The 27,459-nt window shown below is 46.8% G+C and overlaps 1 protein-coding gene across 9 annotated transcripts in view; it reads left to right on the forward strand.

Moving 5' to 3' along the window:
- The window catches only part of meis2a (Meis homeobox 2a), a 117,304-nt gene that overhangs the window by 35,606 nt on the left and 54,239 nt on the right, over positions 1-27,459 (forward strand). For all 9 annotated transcript variants that reach the window (XM_078563261.1, XM_078563257.1, XM_078563256.1 and 6 more), the window contains one exon: positions 16,449-16,594. In XM_078563261.1, the coding sequence (XP_078419387.1) occupies positions 16,449-16,594 (146 nt within the window). The remainder of the gene's footprint in view (positions 1-16,448; positions 16,595-27,459) is intronic.

The raw sequence follows: 27,459 nt of genomic DNA on the forward strand, positions 1-27,459 counted from the left end.
GGTACAGTCTGTAGACAATTGGGTGCCTGCTGGAGACATCTGTGAATGTTGACCTTTTGACCTGCAAAGAATGCTCTGGAGGTGGGGGAATTTAAGTACTTTTTATGGCCTAGAGGAGATTGAAAAATATACAGGAGGAAACCACTAAAACTCTCAAACAGCTAAATACTGAATAAATCAAGCACAATTTTTTTTTTTGAAAAAGTGAGGTATGTCTGTACCTGGTGCTGAGGCTATTTCCAAGTTAATCTTGTCTGTATGAATGGAAAGTCTTCGTTAACTGAAAGGTTAAAGTTCAGAAGATGGCTAGGGTGAGAGGTGAACCACGTCATGAGGATTACTGCAAATTTGGGCACCTGCTTTTCAGTCTGAAATGTTCTAACCCTTTCAGTCAAATGTGCAGTCTTTTCAGTTATTATTATAAAACACATGCAAGTTAAAACATGCACACATTTACACTAAATAGTTCCTGTTCTTTAGGGAATTTACATTCCTACCGAGCATTACTTAAGTCATTACCAACCGGGCTCAAGGTTATTTTCTTGTCGCTGCTGGGAGTATTACTTTGTGAACCCTTGTGGGCAATGTCCTTTGACACAGACTGGAAGCATTAAGAGAAAATAGTTGGCTGTCAGACGGGGTTGCATGGCACTGACTGGCCCTGCTGTTTGATGCTGCCATCAAATGGTGACGTAGAGAGCAGAAAGCCACTCTTCCTAAATGGTATTTTTTTAAGTTAAAAGCAGGACACGAGAAGAAGCAGGGCACCAGGGTACTCGTTCCCACGGCGGAGGTGAAGCGCCTTAACAAGGCAGAGGCAACTCTTTTGCGGCGCTGCGAGTGCCCTTGCTTTGCTTGAGCATTGATTCCGGCCCTAGTTGAGTCCCCCTGAGACCCTGTTGAGCTCTGAGTTGATCGGGGGTGGGGAAGTAGTAGTGGTGTGGCGGTGGTTGAGGGGCGGGGGGTGGGGGGGATGTTGTTTGGAGAAAGCAGCTATATAAAATATAAAGTGTAGTTTGTATGAAGCCTTCTTCATGTTGGTTCTGATTTATAGAAGCAGCTGCACCCCTGACTTTGTATCTTTCACAGCACAAAGGACAGTGATACAGAAAAGCAAGTAGGCAAAGCAGAGAGACAAAAGCAGTGATCAGCTAACACAGCTCCGCACAGCCTGACTAATTTATGAGAAAAAAACTGTGCTGTTCACTCGATCAGCACTCTAAGGAGGCAGGTGGAATGGGAGGAAGTTTTCATTGACTCTCTCGAGCAACTAGGGAAGCCACTGGAGATACTTCGCAGTTTGAACTTTATCAGGGTCTACGCTTAATCAATACTGTATTGGAAAAAGAATTAATTACTAAAGCAGAATAAAACAGCTGCATTTTAAACCAAGGAGCCGTCAATTCAGTAATCTTTCAGTTACAGCTTAGGTACTGTGAGGATCATTTTGGCTTCACATAATGAGGAACTGAGGGAGTCTCCTCGTGAATGGTTTGGGAATTTGCATTAGTCTGTTTCAATCTGTTTATCATCACTGTGAGTGGTTTTAACCTTTCCGCATTCACCAGTTTTATCTGATAAATTATCAAAGCTGTGCCATTTCTACAAAATTCCTGCATTCACTGCAGGCGAAAGAATGAACGCTACAATCGTCAGCGCCATGAGAAAAAGTCTTAACCTCCTTCCACTCCCTTTTCACTGGGTTTAGGACTGATTGGTTTCAAGCCGGACAAACCTCTATTGTACAATTCTAGGGTCAGGGACCTGCCTGTTAAAGAAACAGTAATTTGAACACAGTCTGTAAACGTTTCATCTGTAATTTCCATAATGGTGAATTTCAAGGCGGGTTGAGGGGGTTATGGGAGATGAATTAGGTTTTTAGTGAGCTCATTAGGAAGCCAAACAGAGTTTAGACAGCAAGGCAGTGAACATAGCTGTAATCAGTTCTGCTCGCTTTGTTCCCTGCCTTCAGGACATTTTTAAAAACTTCATGGCAGGGACTGATGAGAATATGCTGAGAGAGGCTGGAATCTGGAATCTGATGGTTGACTTGTTGATTTGTAAACCCTTAATTCATTATTTCTCCACTTTAATCCCTTATTTCTTCAAGGAAATTACACGATTAATAAGCCTTCATATCTACTTACACCAGTGGCCTATAAATCTACTCTGGAGTGATTTCAGTTATTTGGAAGTGATAAACTTGCTCAAAGAAACCTGGGAGAGGACCGATTATTAACCATTTTAAAAACAAAACAGTACTTCATAATTTGCAGAACTGATTGGCATTTAACTGGCCTGTTACGGTTAAAACCGCATGCTGATTCATAGCTGGCACCATAGATAGAGACCAATTTGAGCTGAAAAATGTGTCGTCTTTTTTAATATTTCTCAGAATGCCCATTTTTTTTTTTGCGTGTGGCTTGCAGGAACCAAGAGTGCGTTCCAGAAAATTGAGGCATTTTGCTCTGCTAATTTTCATGCTCATTTCAATTAATTTAACATGACCCAGATTTCCTTCCTTGAGCTCAGTCTGACTAATTAGGAGAGTAACACCTAGGATCAGCCATATTTAAAGAAAACACTGGAGAAATGTAGATCTAAGTGGGCTATGAACTAAAGCTGGGTATCAAGTGACAAAACCAATATTAGACAGTAGTACTTGATGCCACAAGTATGTACTCAGGAGAGTACCTGCTTCTAAAGGCCGTTGGCCAGATTCGGAATATTGGAGTTTCCAGCTGATTGCAATAGAAACAATGGCTATCTTTGAGACATGGCACCTAGATAACCTCTGGGGCCAATTAGTGTAATTTCTGTAGAATTGGCAGGATTGTTCAATCCTCTCTCTCAGAATGGAATGGGGTGGAGTTGTTAAAGAATCACAAACTGCAAAAAATCCCTGTTTTGGACCGAGGTGCTGATTAGGTACAGGTCTACGTCCGAAGGAGAATTTTACACATCAGGGGCTATTACTGTGGAGAAACCCCTCCCCTGTAACTCTGAACTGGCACGACACACACGCAGTATTATCTATCAACTCTTCCATTCAGCGGCAGCTGCCGCAAAATGAGGGAAACCTATTGCAGTGTACACGGAAAGCTGTGCAAATGGCATCAAGCCACTTAGACGTGTCGCAGTGTAGAATTTATTTAAACTCCTGCGACCAAGGATTGAATATTGTTAATGTCCCCATTTCTCTATGCTTTAGTTGCAGTTCCAGGATTAATGATGTGCCTCACTTGTGCCACCAACTGATGTTGCCTTCTTCTCCGTATCCCAGAGCACTGTGGCTGTGCTGCCATATATACACGCTGAACGTCATTATACCAGGCACTGTGTATTTGTATGGGGTCTACAAATGGATGGTCACAAAATTCCATTTCAGTAAACGTCAAGAGTTTAAGGGGCCACCATTCAATTCACTCTGGTTAGTCAGGCTGGTAACTCTGACCTGTATCAATTGTCACTATCACAATATTAGAAAATATCTTCTGCAGTGTTCTATCTTATGATTCAGAAGAAATAATACAATGCTGATTACTCTGTACTGAGAGTGTGGAGCCGCATTTATGGTATTTCAACGTGGGTGTTATGCTGGAATCCAAAGCCCTACTTTTAACCCACCCCAGTTGGTGGGAACGGGGCAGGTAGGGCAGGGTTAAAATGGTGGCTGGACAGAAGCCATTGCATTCCCCGCAATGCTCCCGCCACAACCCCCTCCTGGGTCCTCCCTGCTGTTTTACTGCCAGGATTCTGGCATCATGGTGGCTGCACACCATCACTGGCAAGCGGGATCTTAATTAATGTGTGAAAGTTGCAGACTGACGATGTAGTCGGCACCGCAACATGATTTTAACTCAAATTTATGGATGACCCACACATGGGAGCAAGCCTGACGCTAGGGTCTGGTGGCAGCTCGTAGAGACACCTGAAAAGGTAAGTATTTGAATGCACCTTTTCTGTGCTTTCATGTGGGGCAGGCGGAGCAAGAAAGGCCCTCCTGGTCCTAGCCTGGCCACGCGCTCTCAGCACCAGCGTCACCTCAGGACACACCACCCATTCACCCCCAGGCACTAGCCTGATGCCAGAAACTGTTCCCTAGGAAGCCTGGTATCCTCAGGAACTCAGTCCCAATTTCTACTCCTGACATCACACATAAAGGGACAGGAAGAGGCATTGCAGGATTTAATTGAGGCCCCAGGGAGGCAAAGGATGTGTGTTGGCGGGGTGGGGGGGGTGGGGGGGGTTTAAAAAAAAACTTGTGCTGAAGTTTCTGCTGGTGTTTTTCTCCTGCTCCAAACCTTCTCCACCTTGAGTTAAAGTCAGCTCTTAAATAAAACAGGAAGTTGGAAATCTGAATCAAAATGGCTGCTTAGTGGAATTAGCTATTTAAGTTTAACCTTTCGAGAGGGCAATACAAGAATCCAAGTTTTTTTTTAAAAGAGAAAAAATATATGCACGCCACAGCGGGAAAATGTCATTTCCATTACAGACAAGTTGGGAGTCCTGAACAACGGGACTTAAAATTAAAGTTAGGCTATTCAGGAAACATGTCTTCAATTAAAAGGTAGCACAAATCTGAAACTCTTTCCTCCAAAAAGCTGGTGAGGTGAGGTCACCTGAAAATTTCAAAACTGAGAATGATAGATCACCCGAGGCTTGTTGGAAAGGTGGGCTTTGAGAGGTTATTTAAAAGAGATGGGAAAGATGCAGAGAAGCAGGGTTTAGGAAATAGTTCAAGACAGAGTGACCCTACTTGGCATTAAAGGTGGGGTGTGGGTGGACACACAAAGCACCAGAGCCCAAAGGATGATGGGTGGAGAAACATAAGCCAGGATTTTAGGATAGCGGGGTTTCCTTTCCCGCCATCCAAGGAATTGGCGGAGATCACATCCCCGCCCATTACTGCCTGCCCTGCGGCCAGTTCATGCGTTAATTGGCTGAAGGCGGGACTTCCACCCCTAACTCGGGAGGGAGACCCGCCTCTGAGAGCTGCTGGCCAATCTGATTGACCGGTAGCTCTCTAGTTCCTGCTGTGCCAGAAGCTGCAGTGGACAGGGCTGGCCCAAGGTCTAAGTCCCGGGAGTCCAGGACCATGTAAGTGTGGGGGTCTTAGGGTGGGGTGGGGATGTGAGGCCCAGGGGGTGTGGGCAGAGGGGGGGGTGTTGGTGGAGAGGCCAGAGGAGGGGGAGGGGCCCAATGTTAAGAGGAGGCTGCTGATGGAGGTGCCCCACCCCTTCCCACCCGAGGCCTAAGCAAGGTTACTTATCGGGCTTCCCCCGACCTTAAACTCCCCACTCCAGCCTCAAAATTGGGCTGAGTGGGAAATGGCCCTCAAGTGGTGAACAGTTGGCCATTTAAGGGCCTCAACTGGGTTAAGGGCTGTCCGGCCAGCTGGTCTAGGCCTCACCTGTCCCAGTGCAAAATTGTAGAGAGGTCAGGGCGGGTGGAGCCTGGAGGGAAGGCCATCTGAAAAATTTTACAGCCGCACCCCCACTCCACAAACCCGCCAGCGGTTGTGGGGTGGGGATGTAATATTCTGCCCATAGAAATGTTTAGAACACAGACGGAGGCCATTTGATCCATTGCTGGCTGAAAAAGAGCCATCCAGCCTATCCCATCTTCCAGCTCCTGATCCATAATTATGTAGGTTACAGGTAAGATCATATCCAAGTGTTATTTTTTAAATGCAATGAGGGTTTCTGCCTTTACCAACCTTTCACTTAAATTCCAGACGCCCACCAGCCCCTAAGTGAAAAAATTCCACTCAAAACCCTCTTAATCCTTCCACCAATTACTTTAAATCAGTTCCTCCTGGTTATTGGCCTCTCTGCTAACGGAAATACGTTCTTCCTATTCATTCAATTATTCCTCAATTATATCACCTTTCACTCTCCTCTGTTGGAAGGAAAGTAAGTCCAGCTGATCCAATCATTCCTCGGAATAAAATTCCCCAGTCCTGGCAAATCTCTTCTGCACCCTCTCGAAAATGACCACATCCTTCCTGTAACATGGTGAGCAGAACTGTACACAGTGCCCGAGCTGCGGTCTAACTCGTGGCCAGGATTTCAGGTTCCCCCGCCAGCGGGTTTGGAGGCGGGGGTGGGTGGGTTGGGGGCGCGGGGAGTAGTTTTGGCTGTTAGATTTTTCTGGCGGCCTTCCCGCCAGGCCCCCGCCCACCCTGACCTCTCCACCATTTTACACTGGGACAGGTGAGGCCTCAGTCGGCCCACCCACCCTTGCCCCAGTTGAGGGTCTTAAATGGCCAACTGTTGACCACTTAAGGGCCGTTTCCCACTCAGCCTCAATTTTCAGGCTGGCAAGAGGAGAATTCAGAGGCTGGGGGGGGGGTGGGGGGAGCCCGAAAATTAATCGTGTTTTAACCCTGCTCAGGCCTCGAACGAGAAGGGTGCAATCAACAACAGCCCCCTTTTAACATTGGGCACACCCCCCACCCCTCCCAAAGGTTCTCCTCTCCCTGGCTTCTCCACCAGGACCCTCTGCTCACTGGCCCCCCTCCTCCTCTACCAACCCCCCACCAGGCCTCATCGCCCCACTCCACCCTGAGACCCCCCCACACCATACCTGGCCCTGGACACCCCAGGAGTTAGGTCAGAATTTTACAGCCCTGTTGGAGTCATGGTGGGCCGGTGGGGAAAGTATGGCGAGAAGGCCGGGGAAAGCACAGCGGGATCAACCTGTCGCGTCCGGCATGGTGGAACGCCAATCCCGCTGGAGGCCGGCGTGGGCCCACTATGGGAAAGGCCCGACCGGAATCGTCCCCCCCATGCCAGGTCGACCAATATGCCAGCGGGAAAGCCATGCCGGTCTGAACACATCTGGACAAGTGGGACGTGCAGAAGTCGGGCCTTCCTGTTAGGGTCTTGCTGAGATCGCGGACATCCGAGGAGCAGAAGATGCTGGAGCCCGACAGCTACCGGGCCCTGGAGAAACACGTGCATCGCCTGCTGGGTGGATCCTCACGGACACGGCTCTGCCGCAAAGCAGCTTACGGGAGGTGCTAGGTCTCTGTTTGTGTCTCGGGCCTGCTTCGGAACATCACGGCCTTGGCCAGGGGCTGCTACGAATGATCAGCAAGGGGGGAGGGGAGAAAGGTCCAGCTGTGAGTGGGAGAGGAAGGGGTACCAGGGGAGTGGTGGGAGGGAAAGGAAAGTGTAGGTTTGACTGGGAGAGGAAAGTGTACCGATGGGGGATTTTTGTCGGGGGAGGAATGAAGGTATCGGGGGTAAAGTTGGGAGGGGGGAGGAGGGAGTGTGGGAGGGGGGGGAGGGTATAACAGGGGAGAATGCAGCAAGTACAGAGGTAGGTGTAAGGGGGGGAGGAAGCTGTAAGGGAAGGAGTTCGGAGGGAGGAAGGAGTTCGGAGGGAGGAAGGAGTTCGGAGGGAGGAAGGAGTTCGGAGGGGGGAAGGAGTTTGGAGGGAGGAAGGAGTTCAGAGGGAGGAAGGAGTTCGGAGGGAGGAAGGAGTTCGGAGGGAGGAAGGAGTTCGGAGGGAGGAAGGAGTTCGGAGGGGGGAAGGAGTTGGACAGGGAAGGAGTCTGGGGGGTTGGGGAGGGAGTAAGGGGATGGGGGATGTGCAGGGAGTTTGTAGAGTCAATGTCTGCCTCCTGGGGAACAAACTGAGGGTGGGTGTGGGAGGAGGGGATGGTGAGTATGAGAGGGGGCAGAGTGAACTGAAAGGGTGGGAGGGTGAGGGTACGACAGTAGCAGTAGAAGGAACAGCGAGGGTGGTTGTTGGGGACTCGGAGGCAGACACGGACCCTGGGGGTGGGAAGGAGGAGGTCGGGGAGGTCAATGTGGATGAGGGTGGGATTCTCAGGAAGGTGGGAATGTGCACACTCACCTGGACATCCCGGAAAGAAAGGGTTCTTGTTGGCAAGTGAGAGTGGGGAGGTGGAAGGTGATGCTGGGGGGGGGGTCAACAGTCATGGGGGAAAGGACATGGGTGTTTGGGGGAGGGGAAAGGATGGGGGAGCTACAAAAAACTTGACAACGACCATGTTTTTCAAATTGAAAGTGAGCGGAGCCTCATGTTGGACGGGCACAGGTGCTGCCTGGGAGTGAGGTCAGTGGCTGGGCGGAGATGCAGATTGGCTCAGATGGACAACTGAAACAGAGCTCCAGCAGGCAGCATTGAAAATGCTCAGGACAGTGAGATGAGTGTGATGGATGAAGGCTCCATGTGTGTGGGAAAGTTCTTGCACGAGGCTCCGATAGGCCCTGCCTCACCCACATTTCTCCCTCCAGAATCATTTGTGGTCCAGCTGTGTGCAGCTGAACTGCTAGTGGGGTGAATGCAGGGGGAGGACTCATGAAGCCTGTCAATGAGGCTGAAAGAAAACATTACACATTGTTCAGTGAAAGTGAATATATTTTCAGATTATAAATTGACAAAATGTGTTCACCTGTGCAACCACTTGTGATCAGAATTTCCTAATTTTTCTAGGCCTACACTCCTAGGTGCTGCCCTGACATCCGCAGGAGGGGTGAGGACAGCCTGTGGAATGTTTGGTCCTGTTGCCACTGATGAATTCAATGTGCGTCCTCTGGCAAGCCAAGGCCTTGAGGGCCCAGCTTGCTTTGGCCGTCCTCCTGTGGGCCAGCTGCTCCCTCTACAGTGAGAGATGGTGAGGTTAAGGGGGTCACAGGCAAAGAGGACTCGGAGGAAGAAGACAGCCTCTGAGATTCCTGAGTCGATGACTCAGGGGTGTCCGGCTGCTGCTCCTCCCCAAGGGCCCCAGCCTGACTCCTTGAGGGGAAAGAGCACATGGAGGGACATCAAGGTGTCCTGTTTCCCTCTCACATTGCCACTGCAGGAACTGACCCGTGGCTACCGCGACGGAGTGCAGGTCGCGTGCATCTCCACGTTCTGCTAGACCAGAGTCTCCATCGTGTCCACCATCCTTCCCATGGAGACTTCCATATGCCTACATGTGGGCACCACTTCATCAGAGAGCAGGCAGACACACTCCTCCAACTCGTGTGCCGCTCTGTTGAGGGCTACCAACAGCTCTGCGTGATGTTCCCCCACCTCCTGCTGACTCTCCAGGATGAGTTGGAAGGCCGAATCCAGAGGCTCGTCATCTGGCTCGGGCCTCACAGATGCCTCTTCCCCAGCAGCCCTCCGAGTACTGGGAAGCTCGGCTGAACCTGCCTCCTCCTGCTGTGGACACGTGTCTGTGTGGTGACCACCAGATTGTGAACCCGAGCCTGCTCTAGATCTAGGTCCCACCGAGGTGTGTGTCTCTGCACTGGTGGAGGGTGTGGGTAAGCGCTGTGATGGGTCTTCCAGGCTGCTTATTTCCAACTCTTCAATGGAGGAGGTGTCCTCTTGGCTGGAGGTGAGGGCCTGGATGGAGCTGAGGGACTGGTTGGCTGAGGGCATTGGCCGCTTGGTAGAGCTCCCTGTGAACCAAAGTAGAGACAAGTAGTGAATGGCAGTCAAGTAGAGTCAAAAGCAGGAGAGAGCACTCACAGTTGCGTTGAGAGGGGGATGATGTGGTGCAGGAACCTCACGTGGGTGATCGTTGCTGACCTCACCATCACTGCAGGCACGGTCCACGTCCCCATCAGTCAGCGCAATGTGCCTAATGTGGGCAACCCCCACTCCTTCAGGTCTGGGACCTCTCCCTGCTGATGTGAGCCAGCTTCTCCTGCATGATGGAGAGATTGCCAGCAGGACACATGGCACTGCATGGAATGTTTGTGTGGTGATCGGAGACATGGACAGGGTGAGGCTGCGAGTTCAAGAAGGTATGAGTCTGATTGAGATGTGAGGGTGTGTGTGAGAGTTAGTGGTGTTGTCCCTTGAGGTGTGAGATCCCTGTGGATGTGTGATGGGTTTGTGAGTGTGTGAGTTGAGAGCGATGAAGTGGTTGACTTACTCTGGCGGAACAGATGAGAGCATTCATCCTCTTCCCTGCACTGGATGGCTGAGCTCCTCTGTGCTCTGGTGGCTCTGACTGCCACTGCCTCCCAGGCCAGATTGGTGGCTCTGGTGGACCTCCTGTGGCCAGAGCAGGGGATAGGGGATATCACAGTGCCCTTCCACTATATCCAGCAGGCACCCCGGAGAGGCATCACTAAATTTGGGGGCTGCCGTCTTCTTTGCTTTCGGGGCCATCTATCGCCTGGAGCGGTCCCGGTCTGAAGACGTGAAGCAGTCTGTGCTCTGGTGTGCTTTAAATATGGCGCCCGGAGTGAGGAAGCGCTGAGGTTACAGTATGGCGGGAAAATCGGAGTCCATCCGCCAGCGGTCCGGAGTGTTTCCCGCCAATGCATTATTAATGAGGCTGAGACGTGCCGGGAATGGGGCGAAACAGCGCCAAAACCTGCCAGTGCGGCCGGCGGGTAAAACGTCCTTTCACTCGCCCACGACTGCACTTGGTGCAAATCTGCCCTTCGCCGGTCGGGACTGCTTGTAGTCCCAGTCCTGTCCGCGGGACCTGATTGGCCGGCAGCTCTCTGAGACGGGACTTGCTGCCCAGCGAGGGGTGGAAGTCCCACCTCCAGCCAATTGACACTTGTTAGAGCGTTAACTGGCTGCTGGGCGTATCGGCGGGGATGTGTTTTCTGCCAACTCCTCGGATGGTGGGAAGGGAAACCCCGCCATTCAAAAAATCCTGGCCAGCTGTTTTGTACAGTTCCAGCATAACCTCCCTGTTCTTACACTCCACGCCTCCGCTAATAAAGCAAAGTAAAATATATTACAAGAAAGGGATATAAAGCCAGAGGAGGTTGCACAGAGGGGGGTGGGAAAAACTGTGCAGCAATTCATAGATGAGGACATGTATTTTAAACTTAATGCATTGAGGATCAGGGAGTCAGTGAAGCTCAGGAAGGAGGAATGATGGGCAAGTGTGGAATGGGATATGGGCCACTATGCTTTGGATAAGTTGGAGATTTTGGATAGTATAGTATGGGAAGTCAGTAAAGATGACTTTGGAGAAAAGTGACCAAAGCCTTGATAAGGGTTTCAGCAACGGAGGGGCTGAGATACAGACAGGCATGGTCAGTGTTGCAGAGGTTGACTTGTCATTAGAGATTAAAGCTCAGCTTTAACTGAAGCAGGACAGGATTTTGCTCGGTCAGGTTCAGACCGAAGTGGCCAGGGAGTAGGATGGAGACAGTGGCAAGGCTGAAAACAATGGCTTTGATTTCCCTGATATTCATTTGGCAGAAGTTGTGACCATGCACGGCGTGATGGAATACTTACCTCCTGACATTACAGAGTTGGTCAAGAGGTCAAGTGAGGTGGTGGAACAATTGGAGGAGGTGTTGTCAGCATTATGTATGGAGAGTGACCACAGCCCCACTGAGTGCTGGCTTTCAGTTTATATTGAAAACAGAAACTTTTCTTATCCTTGGATTTTACAAATAGGCTTATTCTTCCCATTGAAATGCATGTCTTCTTACTCATAGTAATTACCATGGCATCTGAGAACTGCCCCAAGTCCAATTTTTCACCTAGCACCATTGAGTGCTCTTGCACTTCTGTGGAATCGAGCATTAACACAACAACACTGTAAAAGTGAAATGGGAAAACCGATTTGAAGTTACCTGTATTGACAACCTAAATATTAATGTGTGGGGGAAGCATTGAGTACGAAAAAATATTCAGCAATTGAACAAGCGAGCGCAACTCAATAACACAACAGCAAAATATTGCAGAGTCTGGAAACCTGGAATAGAAACAGAAAACACGGGAATACCCAGCAGATCAGCCAGTCTGTGTGGAGAGAGAAAGAAATCTCAACATTTCAGGTGAATGACCTGGAAAAAGTTAGAAATGGAACAGGTTTTAAGGAGGAGAGGACAGAAAGGGAAGGCGTATGATAGGGTAGAAGGCAGGAGTGATTAACTGACAAAAGGGATGATGATGCAAGGCAAAAGGAGATGGTAATGGGACAAATAAAGGAACAAAAGGTGTGTCCAGAGGAGGTATAAATGGGAATAATGGAATCATCACCTGTAGCTTCTGTTGGAAAGAAACGGTACCAGAGCTTAGGATCTGAAATTGTTGAACTTAATGCTGGGTTTAGAAGCCTATGAAGTACCCAGGTGAAAAATGCTATTCTGTTCCTCGAGCTTGTGTTGAGCTCGATTGGAGTAGTGTCGGAGGTGAAGGACAGAGAGGTCAGAGTGGGAGTGGGGCACAGAATTAAAATGACAGGCGACCAGGAGCTCAGGGTCACATACTGAACACAGGTGTCCTGCAAAGCGATTGCCCAGCCTGCGTTTTGTCTCCCACTGTAAAGGAAGTCATATCATGAGCAGCGAATAAAGTATACAAAATTGAAATATGTACAAGTAAATCACTGTTTCACCTGGAAAAGGAGTGTTTGGGGCCTTGGACAGTGAGAGGAGAGGAGGTAAAAGGACAGGTGTTGCATCCTCTGCACTTGCATGGAAAGGTGCTGTGCGGAGGGGGAGGGGCCGTTGAGGGTGATTGAGGAGTCGCAAAGGGAATAGTTTCTTTGGATAGGAGGAGGTAAGGGGGAAGATATCCTTTTTGTGGTGGCATCTCACTGGAAGTGGCAGAAATGGTGGAGAGAAAGGTGAGTCCATCATAGTTTTTTTGGAGTGAGGGGAAGGGGTGGAAGCAGAGCTGATGGAGATGGAAGAGTTGAGGACCCCATCAAGGAGCAGAATCAGGGCCCATCCCTAATCAATGATAGTTTCATGGTCAGAGACTAGCTTTCAATTCCAGATTTATTAACTGAATTCCACCAGCTGCCATGGTGGGACTTGAACCTCTGCCCCCAGAGCATTAGCCTCAGCCACTGGAATACTAATCCAGCAACATTGCCTCTACGCACTGTCGCTACCTAGGAGGCATTAGTTTGGAAGATGGCATCGTCAGAACAGATGCGACCGAGATGGAGAAACTGGGAGAACGGAATGGAGTCTTTCCAGGGAGCGGGATCGGGGAGGGGGGGGTGAAGTGGTGTGGTGTGGTGGGGTGGGGGGAATGTAGTCGAGGTAGCTGTGGGAGTCAGTGGATGATAATATTGGTTATATCTGTTACTTGTCTTGTTTTCTTCGAGAACATTTGCTGTATTTCAAGGACAGCTCTAATATAGCAGATTTTTGTGTCATTGAGGCCACAATTCTGACTCTGGCTAGATATAAATAAGCCATGGGAAGACGGTGAGAAAGAAATTTGCATAAATAAGTAGGTGAGGTGTGCTGCATTGCTTCATTGGAAGCTGAAGGTGAAGCTTAAAGACGGATGTAAAACCTTAATCTACTTTTTTTAGCGCTTGCCTGTTTATATTATGATCTATGTCTGCCTAATTTGGTTTAAGTAGTAGCCGGTACATTTTGTTTACCATTTAGCAAGAGTCTTTAGGCTCAGTGTTACTGGAGTCTTAATCCTGCCTAAGCACGAAGCAGCAATGGCTACAACCCTGTTGTCTGATGTGTTGTGAATGAATCCGCTTTCTGTCAGTAACATGTGGTCTCTTCACTGGAGAGCCCTGTGTAAATCCTGAGTAAATAGAAGGAGCCTAACAAAAGATGAGCCCCTGCAGCTCAGAGCATTTGGAGCCATTTGGGGGTTGAATGTGCTAAATGCTGCTTATACCGCCTGAAAAGTTGAGGAGAAAGGAGCATAAAATCCCTTTTCTCTCTCTCTCTCTCTCTGCTTTTGCCCGGAGGGAGGAAGGGGTGCAGGGAGAGGGAGGTTGTTCTGGGCCAGAGAAGCCTGAGGTAAGCCTATGAGGAGTGTTTTTTAGTGCTCCTTTGAGTGTAAAGAAGGTGGTATGGGTCACTGTCTCCTCTTTAATGTAGGAAAACCCACACAGTTCGTAAATGTTGCATGCTACAAAAGAAAGTGCAGCTGTTACACCGAACTCCAGCGTGGTAGGCCATGCCCTGCTGAAGATCTGGTCACTTAAAAATAAATCTTACAAAAATTCAATTTTAACATACAAGAGCATGCAGCACAGCAGGATAGAAAGAGAGCCCAGTAATTAGAGGCTCAGGTACTGGTTATTTCAGGCAAATTAAGAAAATAGTAATACATTTTATGCAACAACACTTCAATTAATTTTAACCCAAGTGCTGCAAATGAAGCACGTCAAAAAAAATAACATTATCTTATAGGCAAAAATATCATGTTACCAAATGCAGCAGTAAAGTGGCCATATCTTACATTTACCACACAATTAAAAGACCCTATACTAAATTTAAGATTTGATATATTTCCAATTAATGCCTCATTACAAAGATTTCATTGAGATAAAGGTTCAGATAGCTAACAATTTTGGCAAATACTAAAGCCTAACAACGCTTTTTTTTTCTAATCACTTTATTAGCTGATTTTCCTTTCTTCCCCCACCCACCCCCCTCCCCGTCTTATTTTCTAATACGCACACATACTTCTGATGCCAGCTTTTTTTTTAGGCGTAGATTTTCCTCTCCCCAGGCACAGCTTTCCAAAACTGCCGTAGGCTATAGCACAGCACCTCAGATCCCCAAGGCCCAGAGCCTGGCTCCTAATAGCCACTCTCCATCTGTGTCACATGGATAGATGATAAGACACTTCCAGTTTCTGTTTTGGAGTGTACATCCGCACAGGTTGAAATGCCATAGTTGCCAAGGAACAGTCAGAAGCCATTAGCATTTGGGAAAATTTGCCCTGCAGCATTTCTTCCTGGCATCATGGAAGCAGGGTGTAAATCACCAGCACTCTGTGCTCGGCAATTGTAATGAGGCTGTGTGAAATGTTTCTGGTCCAGCATCATTTTTATGATTATTTCCACCTTTTTGGCTCCCCCGTCATGATTCACGTTCGAGGAGAGGTAGCAAAAGTTAGTGGTAGATGAAGGGCTGTGCAGATGGAGGCGAGCTGCACTGCCTTGGGGCTGGGAGGCTGTAATGAAGTGGCTTGTCAGTCTGTAAATACTGGGGTCGCCTCTTCGACGTGATGGAGGGTATCACATTGCAGTGAAAATGGAAACGTCAATAAAATTAATCTGCCAACTCTTTGCTGTGGGTTTTTCAGCTTCTGTGGCCAAGAGAGGTAAAAAAATTTAAACTTACGTAGAAGTTGCCAAGGCGAGGGCCCTTGTTTAACATAATTGTTCAGTGCCACCAACCTCCTGGTAATCATATAACTAGAAGACAGTAGTAGAATTAGCTTCTGCGTTTGTAGCATTCCTCAGGAAGCTATGCAGCTCTGGCTACGCTGAGTCCTAAGTTTATTGTTTTAGGGTTTCCTGAACAAGGTTTTTACTTAGCATGGGATTTATGGCATTTTCTGCTAATGAATGTCTATTCTTAAATTACAAAACCCACAGTCTCAGCGCAATTTCCAGATGTTCTTCCAGGACCTCGGCTTCTTAAACATCAGCAGGGAGCATAAACTCTACACTTCTCTGTTTTCTTCTTTCGTGTGGCTTTAGGCTAATGATGTGCAAGAGAAAAACATAGCCGTTGAATAAAAAAAAGAGCCTGATGCTGTTTCAGTATCCTTCATTTATTTTGCATTTGATTATACTTTGGGTGCTTTCTTTCTTCTTTCTTTTTAATGTTATTGGTTCAAATATTAATGGGGAAATATGGTATATATAGGTGCTCTGATTGATGCCTTTCAAAAACAGGAGGACAAGCACGTATGAATTTTAAGAAAGTAAGAGTCCAGGATTGCCTTGGCGCAGAGTTTTTTTAGATACATAATTTAGATGCCCTCTAGGCAGGCTTTCAAGGCATTTTTGCCTGAGGGTAAAGAAAAATAACTATGACTGTTAAAAGTAAATGATTTTTGCTAATGCACAATTAATGCAAGGAAAGACAGAATAGCAGCGAGAGTGGATGGAGGTAACTCCTGATTTAAAGAAGGCACCTTGCCTTGATATGTACCTAATTCCCGTAAATATGAGAGTCGGAAGCAGTGATGCAGGGAGACAGAGGGTGTCATCCCATGCAAATGCATTGGGGGAAGGGTGCAATGATGAACTGTGGTCTGCTCTGTGCAACGAGCCTTGACATAGTTACTTACACCTTATGCAAAATCCCTGTAATGTTCAGATTTTTGAAGCAGTCTTCAATGTTTAGTTAGAAAATCTCCTAAGCCATCCCATATATTTAGAGAGCGAAATGAGATCAAAACAAAATTATCATTGCAGCTTTTAAACCGAATATAAATTTAGTTGACAGAAGGCTACTTCTCTCTGTCAAAAACATAGCAATAATTGAATTAATGATACATGTGTGTTCATGTGAAGTTTATCAAAACAGGATTGGGAGACATGGTGCCTTGAGTTGAATATTATTCACATAACAATCCAGTATTTTAATGAGAAATGTTATCAGTTTGCATTATCCCAAATCGCTGTGAATCAAATTTGATTGCTTTTGCTTGTTATTTGCAGAGTGCTCAAAATGTGTAACCTTTTGCTTTCCTTTGTTCTGTGAATTCAGGTGATGGGTTAGACAACAGCGTTGCTTCACCAGGCACAGGTGACGATGATGATCCAGACAAGGATAAAAAGCGTCAGAAAAAGAGAGGCATTTTCCCCAAAGTAGCTACAAATATCATGAGGGCATGGCTCTTTCAGCACCTCACGGTAGGTACAGTGGAAAGCGATCCTACTACGTTGGTTAGCATTGCTTCCTTGATGTTGATTTAAATGATGTCTTAAAATTCGTGGGCAGGATTTTTAGGTTGGCGTGCCCAGGGAATAAACCATCGCCCGCAATCGGCCCCCTGACCGCGGTTTCGCTCTGGCTGACCAATTAAATGCTCAGCGCTGCTGGGGTGCAGGCAGGAGCAGGGCGGGTGCTGATGCAAGCGTGGGCACAGGCGAGCGCCGAATGAAAGCCCCCTGAAGGCAGAGGGCTGCCTCAGGGAGCTGAAAACTTTTAAAACCAATAAATAAAGTTTATAAAATCCGGGGGAAAAAAATGTCCACGCGTCACGGTCGCCTGAACACATTCATGATAAAAATTCTGTCCGTGCATTTTTATTTTTTTAAATTTAATAACAGAATAACTCATTTAATAACTCATCCCTCATCTTGGAAGAGGTTTCATGAAAAATGTGAAGTCCGCCCGGCCGATTTGCCCGTCCCTCGACCGTATGGTTGGATGGACCGCAAAGAATCGGAGACAATTGCAACTTTAATTGTACTAATTGGCCTCTTAATTGTCGGCGGGTGCACTCCTGACCTTTGCGCGCGCCCACCGACCGAAACATCGCGTGAGCGCGGGATGATGTCGGGATGCTCGCCCGATGTCATCGCGCAAGATTTCACGTCCAATGGGGTCAAGCGCGTGCCCGCACATTGACCTAAAAATCCTGCCCCCCTAAGAATGCGTTTCTTTAATTTGTAAGCTGTGTACTCCATTTTGTTTAGATATTCAACTTATTTTGATGAGCTCGACAATATATATATATGAATCATCTTGATAAAGTTAGGGTATAGGAACAGGAGTGGAACATTTGGCCCTTGGAGCCTGCCCCACCATTCAATAAGATCATGATCTGCTTGTGGCCCCAGCTCCACTTTCCTGTCTGCCTCGCATAACCCTTGACTCCCTTGCCTAACAAAAATCTGTCTAACTCTGCCTTGACTAAATTCAATGACCTGGCCTCCACTGCTTTCTAGGGAAGAGAATTGCACACACCAACGATTCTTTGGATGGTAAAATTCTCCTCATCTCTTTCTTAAAAGGGAGTCCTTTTTATTGTTAAACTGTGTCCCCCTAGCTTTAGCCTCCCCTGCAAGAGGGGACACCCTCCAGGTATCCACCCTATCAAGTCCCCTCAGGGTCTTATATGTTTCAAACATTCTCATGTAGACGATAAAGTTAACAGGAACAGAAGAAGAATGTGAAACACATTTTGGATTGTTTGGCATTGTTCCTGCTCTGGTATTTTGAGGAAATACTTTTAATGAACCACTTCATGAGAGAACGTGGGCAGGAATTTCGGAAGCAGAGAGGGGCAGGAGCTGAAGCAGGCAGGCAACCAGCTTGGCAGCACCATCCCACCCTGGAGCAATTTTCAGGAAGGCTGGCTCTGGGGCGGAATGGCTACCTGCCCAGTTGGGGGAAGATGGTGGTCTCTAATGGTAATGTTACTGAGTTAGTGATCCAGAATCCCCGGCTGATGCTCAAGGAACATGTGTTCAAATCCCACTATAACAGCTGGTAGAATTTTGATTCAATTAATAAAAGAAAAATCTGGAATGTCACGGTCACCACGACAACTATCATTGATTGGTGTTAAAAACCCATTTGGTTTGATAATGTCCTTTAGAGAAGGAAATCTGATGCCTTTACCTGGTCTGGCTTATATATGACTCCAGATGGTTGACTCTTAACTGCCCCCTGAAATGGCCAAGCCAGCCCACTCAATTCAAGGCCAATTAGGGCTGGGCAACAAATGCCAGCCCTGCCAGCGATGTCCACATCCCATAAAAAATAAATTTTAAAAAGTATTGGTTAGCCAGTTGAGGTAATTAAGGGCCAGTTAAGCCCTCCCTCCCATGCCAACTGGCATTTCCTAGTCAGTAGGCAGGCCCCACGCAGTGGCTGAAACACAGCCAGTTAAACAAGATGGTCTCCTGGAGAAGAGGAGGTGGGGGGAAGGGAACACATTTCATTGTGCAAGGGGCCACGCCCATGCCCATCAGGGTGGATGGGCCATAGCTGTGGCCACTGGCCATCCAGTGAAAGAATTGCCCCTCCACCATCACGGCCAGGTAGCCTAGGCCTTTTTTGCATTAAATTCCTTTCCTTTTCTTCAGAAGCCACCTCCATTGTGAGGCGGCCTCTCTCTCTCTGTCTCTCTGCCTGAATTGGCAGCTGCCGCCTTGGACAGTGAGGCTGCTGATGAGTCATCACTGGAGGGCCTCCGATTGGGCCTCCAACCTCGGGAAAATGTCCACCATCCTTAATTGGACGATGGGTGTGCCCTCAGGCCACTAATTGGTCAGTTCAGTGAAAATTGATGACAGGTTATTGCTCCCGACATGATGCTGGGTCGGGACTCACATTTGACCTCGACCTTGAGGTCCTGCTCCCAAAGCGGAAAATCCTGCCCCATGTTTCTGAATAAAAGGGCCAGAAGTGCACTCTCTGACCACATTATGTGTGTATGTGTATATATTGGTCTTCAAATCACTGCTGTTAATACTGGCTATTGATATACAGTTTAAATGTGAACAACGCTAACTTCTGCTTCAGTTTTGTTAGCTGACAAAAACTGGCCTTTTGGTGATTTCATTATATATTTACAGGGTTACTAACTGTGCCATTGTGACAGGAGAATCTCAGATGTTAAACTGGGTTAAGTCATTCAACCAATAGGGAAGTGAAGATATTACCTACCAGGCCAGACTTAATTTTTATCCTAGGTTAGAGACAGTGAGAGACTATGGCTGGGATTTTCCGGCCTAGCTATGGCGGGACCCACCATGGGGAAATGCAGCAGGCCAGCCAGAAGTCCATTGTCTTTGGGTGAGACCGGATGATCCCGGCAGTGGGTGGGACTGGAAAACCCCGGCCCATGTTTTAGGTTGTGTTTCACAGAAGGTGCTTTCCAAGTACCAAGGCTCTAAAGTATAAGCAAGATCATTTTTAAGGCTTTTGCTTTTTTTTATTGTAGAAAGCAAAGGAATTTTTTTTTGATGAATTCAAAGGATATTAAAGCAATATGTTGGTAAATCCAACAGCAGTGCAGCCAACCAGCTGTAAACTAACCAGAATCGGAATGTGTCAGGCCCCGGGGCCTTGCCCACCAGCTCCTGCGCCAAACAAGGCCATCAATTTTGGAGGAGGAGGCCAGGATTGGGTGGGATGGAGATGAGGCAGTGGGTGTGGTGGTTGCGTGCAGTGTGCCCTAGTGTCATGGGTACCAGCTGTTGATACTTTAATTCAGGGTCTCAACCTTACTCCACATGCTCCGATGTAGTCAGCATCAGTGGTTCACACTCTGACATGTTGGGTTTCGCCCTCTATGTTTTCATGGCGCTCACTTTACAGCAATTTTGCAGTTGTAATGATGGTGAACCTGTCAGCATTCTTTGTCATTGCCCTGTGAAACCGATGGCAGCACCTGACATCCACACATGTGCAGTCAAACTCAGGAACCAGAAGTTGCTGGCAAGGATTCGCAGCTCATCCAAAGAGTGAACTGCTGAGCATCCCACAGTCAGCACTCTTTGGAAATCACTGAACTGACAAGAACTTCCCTTTTACGTGTAATATCACTGTTGAAACCCTCTGAATAGTCATGCTTTGTTAATAAAATGTAACTGGGTTTTTAATGACGTACTGTTATAACTACTTCTGAACAACATCTCTGGCCCTGAAAAACTAATTTTATATCCGTGTAACGTCAAAATGTTTCCAATATCATAATTCTACAGTTTAACAAAAAATTAAGCGTATTTGATATTCCAACTTCTAAACTGTGCAACCAAATCTTTATTTCACTTGCTATAAAATTTTTAAAATCTGAAGGATAACCAGGGCATTTTACTTCCCAGTTTGCTGTCGGTGAGAATTCTGGCTTCTTAGCTATGTGGTGACATCACTGTTGCTGGAGGTCCCCTTGACTTGGCACCAGGCTCAAATTAATGTTGGAAAGGTGAAATTCACGCCACAGAGATTGCTAGATCTTTTTGGGTAGTTTTCTTTGAGGTCAGCTTCGAGTGCCATGGCTTCACTGCGGGCTGCAAAATTTTGGCCTATGTCACAAATGAAAGCAGCACCTGTATCAAAGATGCAGTTGCCTCAGTGATTTGAGTTCCATCAATCCTTCGTTTGGTCTCACGACAGATTAAATGCAGGGGTAGTATTAAGTAGGTGGGGGAGGAACAAACTGACTTAATACAACATTCCCTGATTAATTTAGATCTCTTGCTGGACAGTTATAGAAATGCTCTCCTTGATTGATTCATCGAAAGACAATGTTCATTCCACTTGCCCAGTTCAAAAGGGGGGAGCAAATCACTTTTTAAAAGGGAAAAATACATTAAATGGGAGCAGAACGTGAATTGAAATTATTTAGAATGTTCTGCATGTGAAAGAATTAATTGGTATAAGGGGATACTGTGCAAAATGTCTTTACCTAGGTTGCAGATATCTTTACTGAAAGATGTGCCTTCTGCAGAACGCCACTGTTCCCAATTAGCCAGGAATGGCATTAGTATTTATTCTAGGTTTTAATTTTTGCTATTTAGTTTTAATACATTCAAAACATGTGCATTTCTAAAGATTTATAAGATGCGGTTCAGAAACTGCAAATTCATTTTGCTGAATGTATTTATGGCTGGCTCTTAAAGAGTTAACCAAAAAAAAAACTTACCTGCTGAAATCACAGCAGACTTAACATTTATATATTTTTAAAAATTGTTCCCGTCAGATAACGTTCTCTCCCCCCCCTCCACCACCGCCCCCCTCCTGTTTCAATGCATTTGTTTAGCCACAAAGGTGGGTTTAAAAGTAAACTGAGAGGCATTTGTTAAGCTGCTGCAACGTCTTTGTGTGCACTTTAAGCTGGGAGATGCTTCGTACAGTATGTGAGTCCAGTACTACAGCTGGGAGGCAGCTGCTTCCTTTGTAACAGCATTATGCACTGAAGTGTGCAGCCCCTGTCATCACCTGACTACCTTTAATCAAAAAAAATTATTTCGTTCCTACAGCGACCAAACTTTGCCAGAAGTATTTTCCACCTGCAAAATTAAATTGTCTTAGTTCGGGAGATAAACCATTGGGCAAAGCTGCAGTTACATAAGCAAATTCTAATGCACCACTACGAATAAGATCAGTAACTTGAGGATCTGAGTTAATAAAAAAAGTTTCTCCAGTTCTGTGGAAGGTTAAATGAAATGTACATAAACGTTACTTATCTGTGAATTGTTAAAGTCAAACTCCTGAAAATGCAAGATCTGGCCTTCCCACAAAATGACATTCAGTGTGTCTTTGCATTCAAACAACTACATTGAATAATTCATGGTCAATGTACAAATATTTGTGGAATTGTTAAAGGATGATAAATCAGGGAACCCTAAGAGCAGAGTGGGTTAATGCACCGTGTGCTTGTGACACTGAGCTGCAATGACCAAGAAGGTCCCAGATTTAACCTGCGGGCTGTACCGAGTTTGTTTTATCGCAGGCAGGCTGCTGTTCAGGGCACTTCAATTGACTTCAGCGTCCTCAGGCTTTCATGAGGAGGGAGAAACATGCCAGGGATTCCTCTCCTGATTACTGATCCAGTAACCTCTGCTGGATAGAGCACATGTGGAGACATTCAGTAAGGACAGAATCAGCTGCAATTTCCCTCCTGCCCCCACCACCACCACCACCCCACCCCCCCGCACCACCCCCAGCAACCCCCCCCACTCCACCCAGCTCCCCTCCCCCATCCTAAACCCTAGTACAATAGTCACTTCCCATACGTGAAGAACAGCCAGCTTCGATGAGGTACTGGGGGGACCGCCAGTTGTTGATGCCAAATTCTAGCAATGAATCACATCTTCAGCAGAGAGTAGAGAAAGCGAGGAATATTTTAGTGCATCAGTCAGTCTAGAATACAGTTGTGTTAACTTTCAGAATCTGTGTTTTAAGTGTCGGCATGCATACAATTAGTACAATCACATGATGCCTGTACGGCAATAAAAATCCACATCAACCTATTCCGACAAGATTTTACTGTTACACAGTTGGTGTGAAGTAAAATGCTTTCATTGAAATGGTCTCCAGGCACAGTTTGCACATGCACTAATGACGGTGTCGTGTAGACATAGCACTGTACTTTCCCCCTATTAAGGCAGAAACTTGCACTTGTTTTAGCAACGAACGTAACTGTTCAGATTGCAGCCCTTCGTTTTAAATACCAGCTGCAATTTGTCAGTATTTTGTGTGGGAGAGTTTCTAGATTTACAGTAAGAAGCTTCAAGATTGGAAATGAAAAACAAATCAATCCTGAGGGCAGGATGCGGAAACAGATTTTATAGCAATATTCTGTGTGTCTTTATTTTGTATTATGGGTGTTAATGCAAGATGTAGGTGTGACTTTAATGGGAGGCAAAAAGACCAGCAGACAGGTCGGGGTGGATCATGACATTTTGCACTAACCTAGATTGGGTGGGAGAGAGAAGCCCGTTCTACACTGAAGTCAATGGGCAAGGTTTTCCTGTGGTCTCGGTGAGGACCAGTTGGGGGTCCCGAGCACTTGCTAGCAGCAGGACTGGCTCAGCAATTTTATCAGCGTTGTTTTCCTAAATGGTCGTCACCAGGACCACCATCATGTTAAGGGTCATCAGAGGAATTGCAGACCCTGCCAATCCAATCAGAGGGATTGCAGACCCTGCCAATCCAATCAGAGGGATTGCAGATCCTGCCAATCCAATCAGAGGAATTGTAGAACCTGCCAATCCAATCAGAGGAATTGTAGATCCTGCCAATCCAATCAGAGGAATTGCAGATCCTGCCAATCCAATTAGAAGGATTGTAGACCCTGCCAATCCAATCAGAGGAATTGCAGATCCTGCCAATCCAATTAGAAGGATTGTAGACCCTGCCAATCCAATCAGAGGAATTGTAGATCCTGCCAATCCAATCAGAGGAATTGTAGATCCTGCCAATCCAATCAGAGGAATTGTAGATCCTGCCAATCCAATCAGAGGAATTGTAGACCCTGCCAATCCATCAGAGGAATTGTAGATCCTGCCATTCCAATCAGAGGAATTGTAGACCCTGCCAACCCAATCAGAGGAATTGCAGACCCTGCCAATCCAATCAGAGGAATTGTAGATCCTGCCAATCCAATCAGAGGAATTGTAGACCCTGCCAATCCATCAGAGGAATTGTAGATCCTGCCAATCCAATCAGAGGAATTGTAGATCCTGCCAATCCAATCAGAGGAATTGTAGATCCTGCCAATCCAATCAGAGGAATTGTAGACCCTGCCAATCCAATCAGGGGGATTGCAGACCCTGCCAATCCAATCAGAGGAATTGTAGATCCTGCCAATCCAATCAGAGGAATTGTAGATCCTGCCAATCCAATCAGAGGAATTGTAGATCCTTCTAACTGGCAGTTCTGTAGCCTCGGCACCTGGAGAGGTGGGCACCGCTGAGGCAGGTCAGGGATCATGAGAGGGCATCTCAGCATGGAGTCCTCCTTTGGAGGGGTAAATAAAGATATTTCAGAACAGAGGGGCCGAGCGGGCAGGCTGATCTGGATGGGTGAAGGGGGGAACCTTCCCTGCCCATGTCCGCTCTTTGGGGCATAGAGCCTCCAGCTCCAATGGTCCCTCAGACTGCCTCAGGGAGGTACGGAGGGTGTGTTGCAGTCTTGCAAGCGGTGTTTCCTGGATGAGGCATTAAAGTGAGGCCCCATCACCCTCTCAGGTGGATGTAAAAGACCTCATGACACTAAGTGGAAGAAGAGCAGCAGAGTTATATTTGTGTCCTGTCCAATATTTAACCCTCAATCAACATCACAAAAAAACCAGATTCTCTGGCCATTACTGATTGTTGCTTGTGGGAGCTTGCTGTGCGCAAATTGACTACCACATTTCCTGAAGTACAACAGTAATTACAATTCAAAATAACTTCATTGGTTTTAAAGTTCTTTGGAAAATCCTAAAGTTATAAAAGGCGCTACATAATTGCAAGCCTATTGTTCTGCAAGGGAATGAATGACCCCCTGACCCCAACGGCCACCTGAAATATGGCCCAACCCAGTATCAGATTAAACATCTTTCAGACACCCTCCAGACATGGGACCTTGGTCCCCAAAATTTACTGGCACAGCAAGATCCAACTGCTTTTATTTCTCCCCCCCCCACCACCTTGCCCCTTGTACACACATATTGTGTGTGGTTTGATGTTAGAGTGGTAGAGACCAGCGAACAGCTCACCTGAGCAACACCTGAATTGGTGTGAAATGCGAGGAAAGTGGAAGAAAATTAACAAATTGGTGGAGCAATTTCTGAGAATGCCAGTATCACACGTAAATATTTTATTATAGTGGTATTGTCTTCGATATCAGTCGCCAAGATGTGCAAGAGAGTGTTGGGGGGATTAAAAAATTGTTAAAATGGGGATCATGCCCACATCCAATAGCATGTCCCCAGCTGCCATCTTTACAGTGATTGGTTTTGAAGCCCATAATATTAACATATTTAAATCAGTCTCCCATGGTACAATTGGCTGATTTAAATGTAACAGTTGTTGCATGGATTTCCCATGGCTTGGAAAATGCAGCAGTGAAATGGAGGTGGGAGCTGTTGGCTTGTGAAGGTAGGTATCTTTTCCAGCGTTCCTTGTGATCCAGGAGCAGCAGGAATGGTTCCATCAGCCCCTCTAGGAAGCCTTTGGCCTCTGCCAAACATGGCCTCCATCTCCCCACCATGCCACAACCACAGAGCTCCCAACTCCCCACTCTTCCCGTAAACATTGACATCCACGCCATGCTGCATCCACGCCCCAACCCCCTCACCCTCCTGGTCAGGATCCCTGATCTTTCCCCTCTCCAAGTGGCTTCTCTTCTCCCCTGCCACCTCCTCCACCAGGTTTAGATCTCCAGCATTCCCCTATCCTGAATGCCTCTCTCTTCCCACTTTCCCTGACCTCAGGCATGGGTGACTGGCTCTCTCCTTACTCAATTGCCTTTCTCCCCTTACCTGCCCCCCTCCACCCAACCCTCCCTCCCCCTCCCTGGCCCTGATCTCTAGAAGTTTCCTTTCCCAACTGCCCCTCTCTTCCACCCCCCAATCAGGCCTGTCTCTCTCCCAAGTGCTGGGAGCTGTCCCTGATATTCCCGGCTACATCCTTCTGTCACTGACCTTCCAGCCCAACCAGCCTATCTATTCAACCAGTTGCTAGGTGGGAAAAAGAAGAGAGAATTTGGAATGGGGTCCTGCTGTTAAATTTGTCAGAATAAGATCATAAGAAATGGAAGTAGGAGGAGGCCATTCAGCCCCTCGAGCCTGCTCCACCATTCAATAAGATCATGGTGGATCTGATTGTGGCCTTAATGCCACTTTCCTGCCTGTCCTCCACAATTCTTGACCCTCTTGTCAATCAAAAATCTGTCTACCTCTGTGTACTCTGCCTAGTCACACACCCCACTGATTTCCTTTGCCTGCACTCCACTTCCAGCTAAACATTGTAACCACTATCTCTTTGGTACGCACTTCATCCACCTGCTTATTTCACAATGACTTCAAAGAGGCAGTGATTTCACTGTGCAAGAGAACCATGTACTGGGTATGTAGATGCACCGATGCACATCATTGTTGAATTAAATTTCTTCTGAAACATTTATATCCTTAATAATTGTCTTGCATGCAAATCTTAATCAATTGTATTTTGTGCTAATTTCCCCGTAATCCTAAGTGACCAAAAGGGAGGTAACTATGTTGCATTCACCTCTTATCCTGTTTTATACTTTAACACTGCTGGTTAAAGGGTCTGGGAACAGACTGTGGAACTCGACGCTCTCGCCACACGAAGAAACAATTCAGTGGCATCATGGATTTCAGTAGATTAGATTATTAATAGTATTATCCATTCATAATGTCACTAGGGTGAATAGTCATGACATCACATGAGGGACAGACACACACTAGCTGAGCTGCCTCTAATCAACAATTCAAAAGGGGGCTATAGAGTAATGGAGAGATGCTCATGGGCCTACAGATATTTCCTTTATTTAACACTGGACTATGTGAGAGCTCATCACAGTGCCCTTCCCCTTTACGAATGTTTGTTCTTTCAGGAGGCATTTTGAAAGGAGAGAACAAGTAACTCATAGGATTTGTTTACCAACCCCCCACCCCACCCCACCCCACCCCACCCCAACCCCTTTCAGCAGTAACCTTTCAACACACCTACTGACCAAGACTGAGCCGCAACTCTTTAAAAGGGTAAAAATGCTTTCCGGTTTCTGCGATGGCTACAATATGATCCAGGCCCTTTAAAAGTCTCACCATTGCTTGAAACTTCTAAACCTCAAGTCAGGAAAATAGAGAAAGGAAGGTGAATATTGGATCCCCATTTCTGACTGTCACTTTGATGTAAAGACATTATTAGTAAATGAAGGTATATTGATTGTGGCTCCAGGGTCAGGATTAACCAGAATGGTCACTGCTCTGTTGAAGCAGTTGGGTATTCTGCCTTGCAGCTATGGCCTTTTTGGAGGTCAGGTGCCCTGTGCCCGTTAGCACAGAGGAATTAGACAGAACATGCGTCTGTAGGCTGATTACTTAACCAAAGACAAAATAATGAGTCCTAAGCAAATACTGACTAATTGAAAGGGCTGTAAATCCATTACATATTGGTCAGGGATAATCAGGAGTATTTAATCACTTTTATCTATTCAGGAGCACTGAAGCTGCAACAGCAAAGCCCTGAACCTTGCCATGTGCTTATTATTCTCATCATTATCAAAATTACTTCACAGCTGTTCTTTG

Source organism: Cetorhinus maximus, chromosome 18 (genome assembly GCF_964194155.1).
Source record: "Cetorhinus maximus chromosome 18, sCetMax3.hap1.1, whole genome shotgun sequence".
NCBI lineage: Eukaryota > Metazoa > Chordata > Chondrichthyes > Lamniformes > Cetorhinidae > Cetorhinus > Cetorhinus maximus.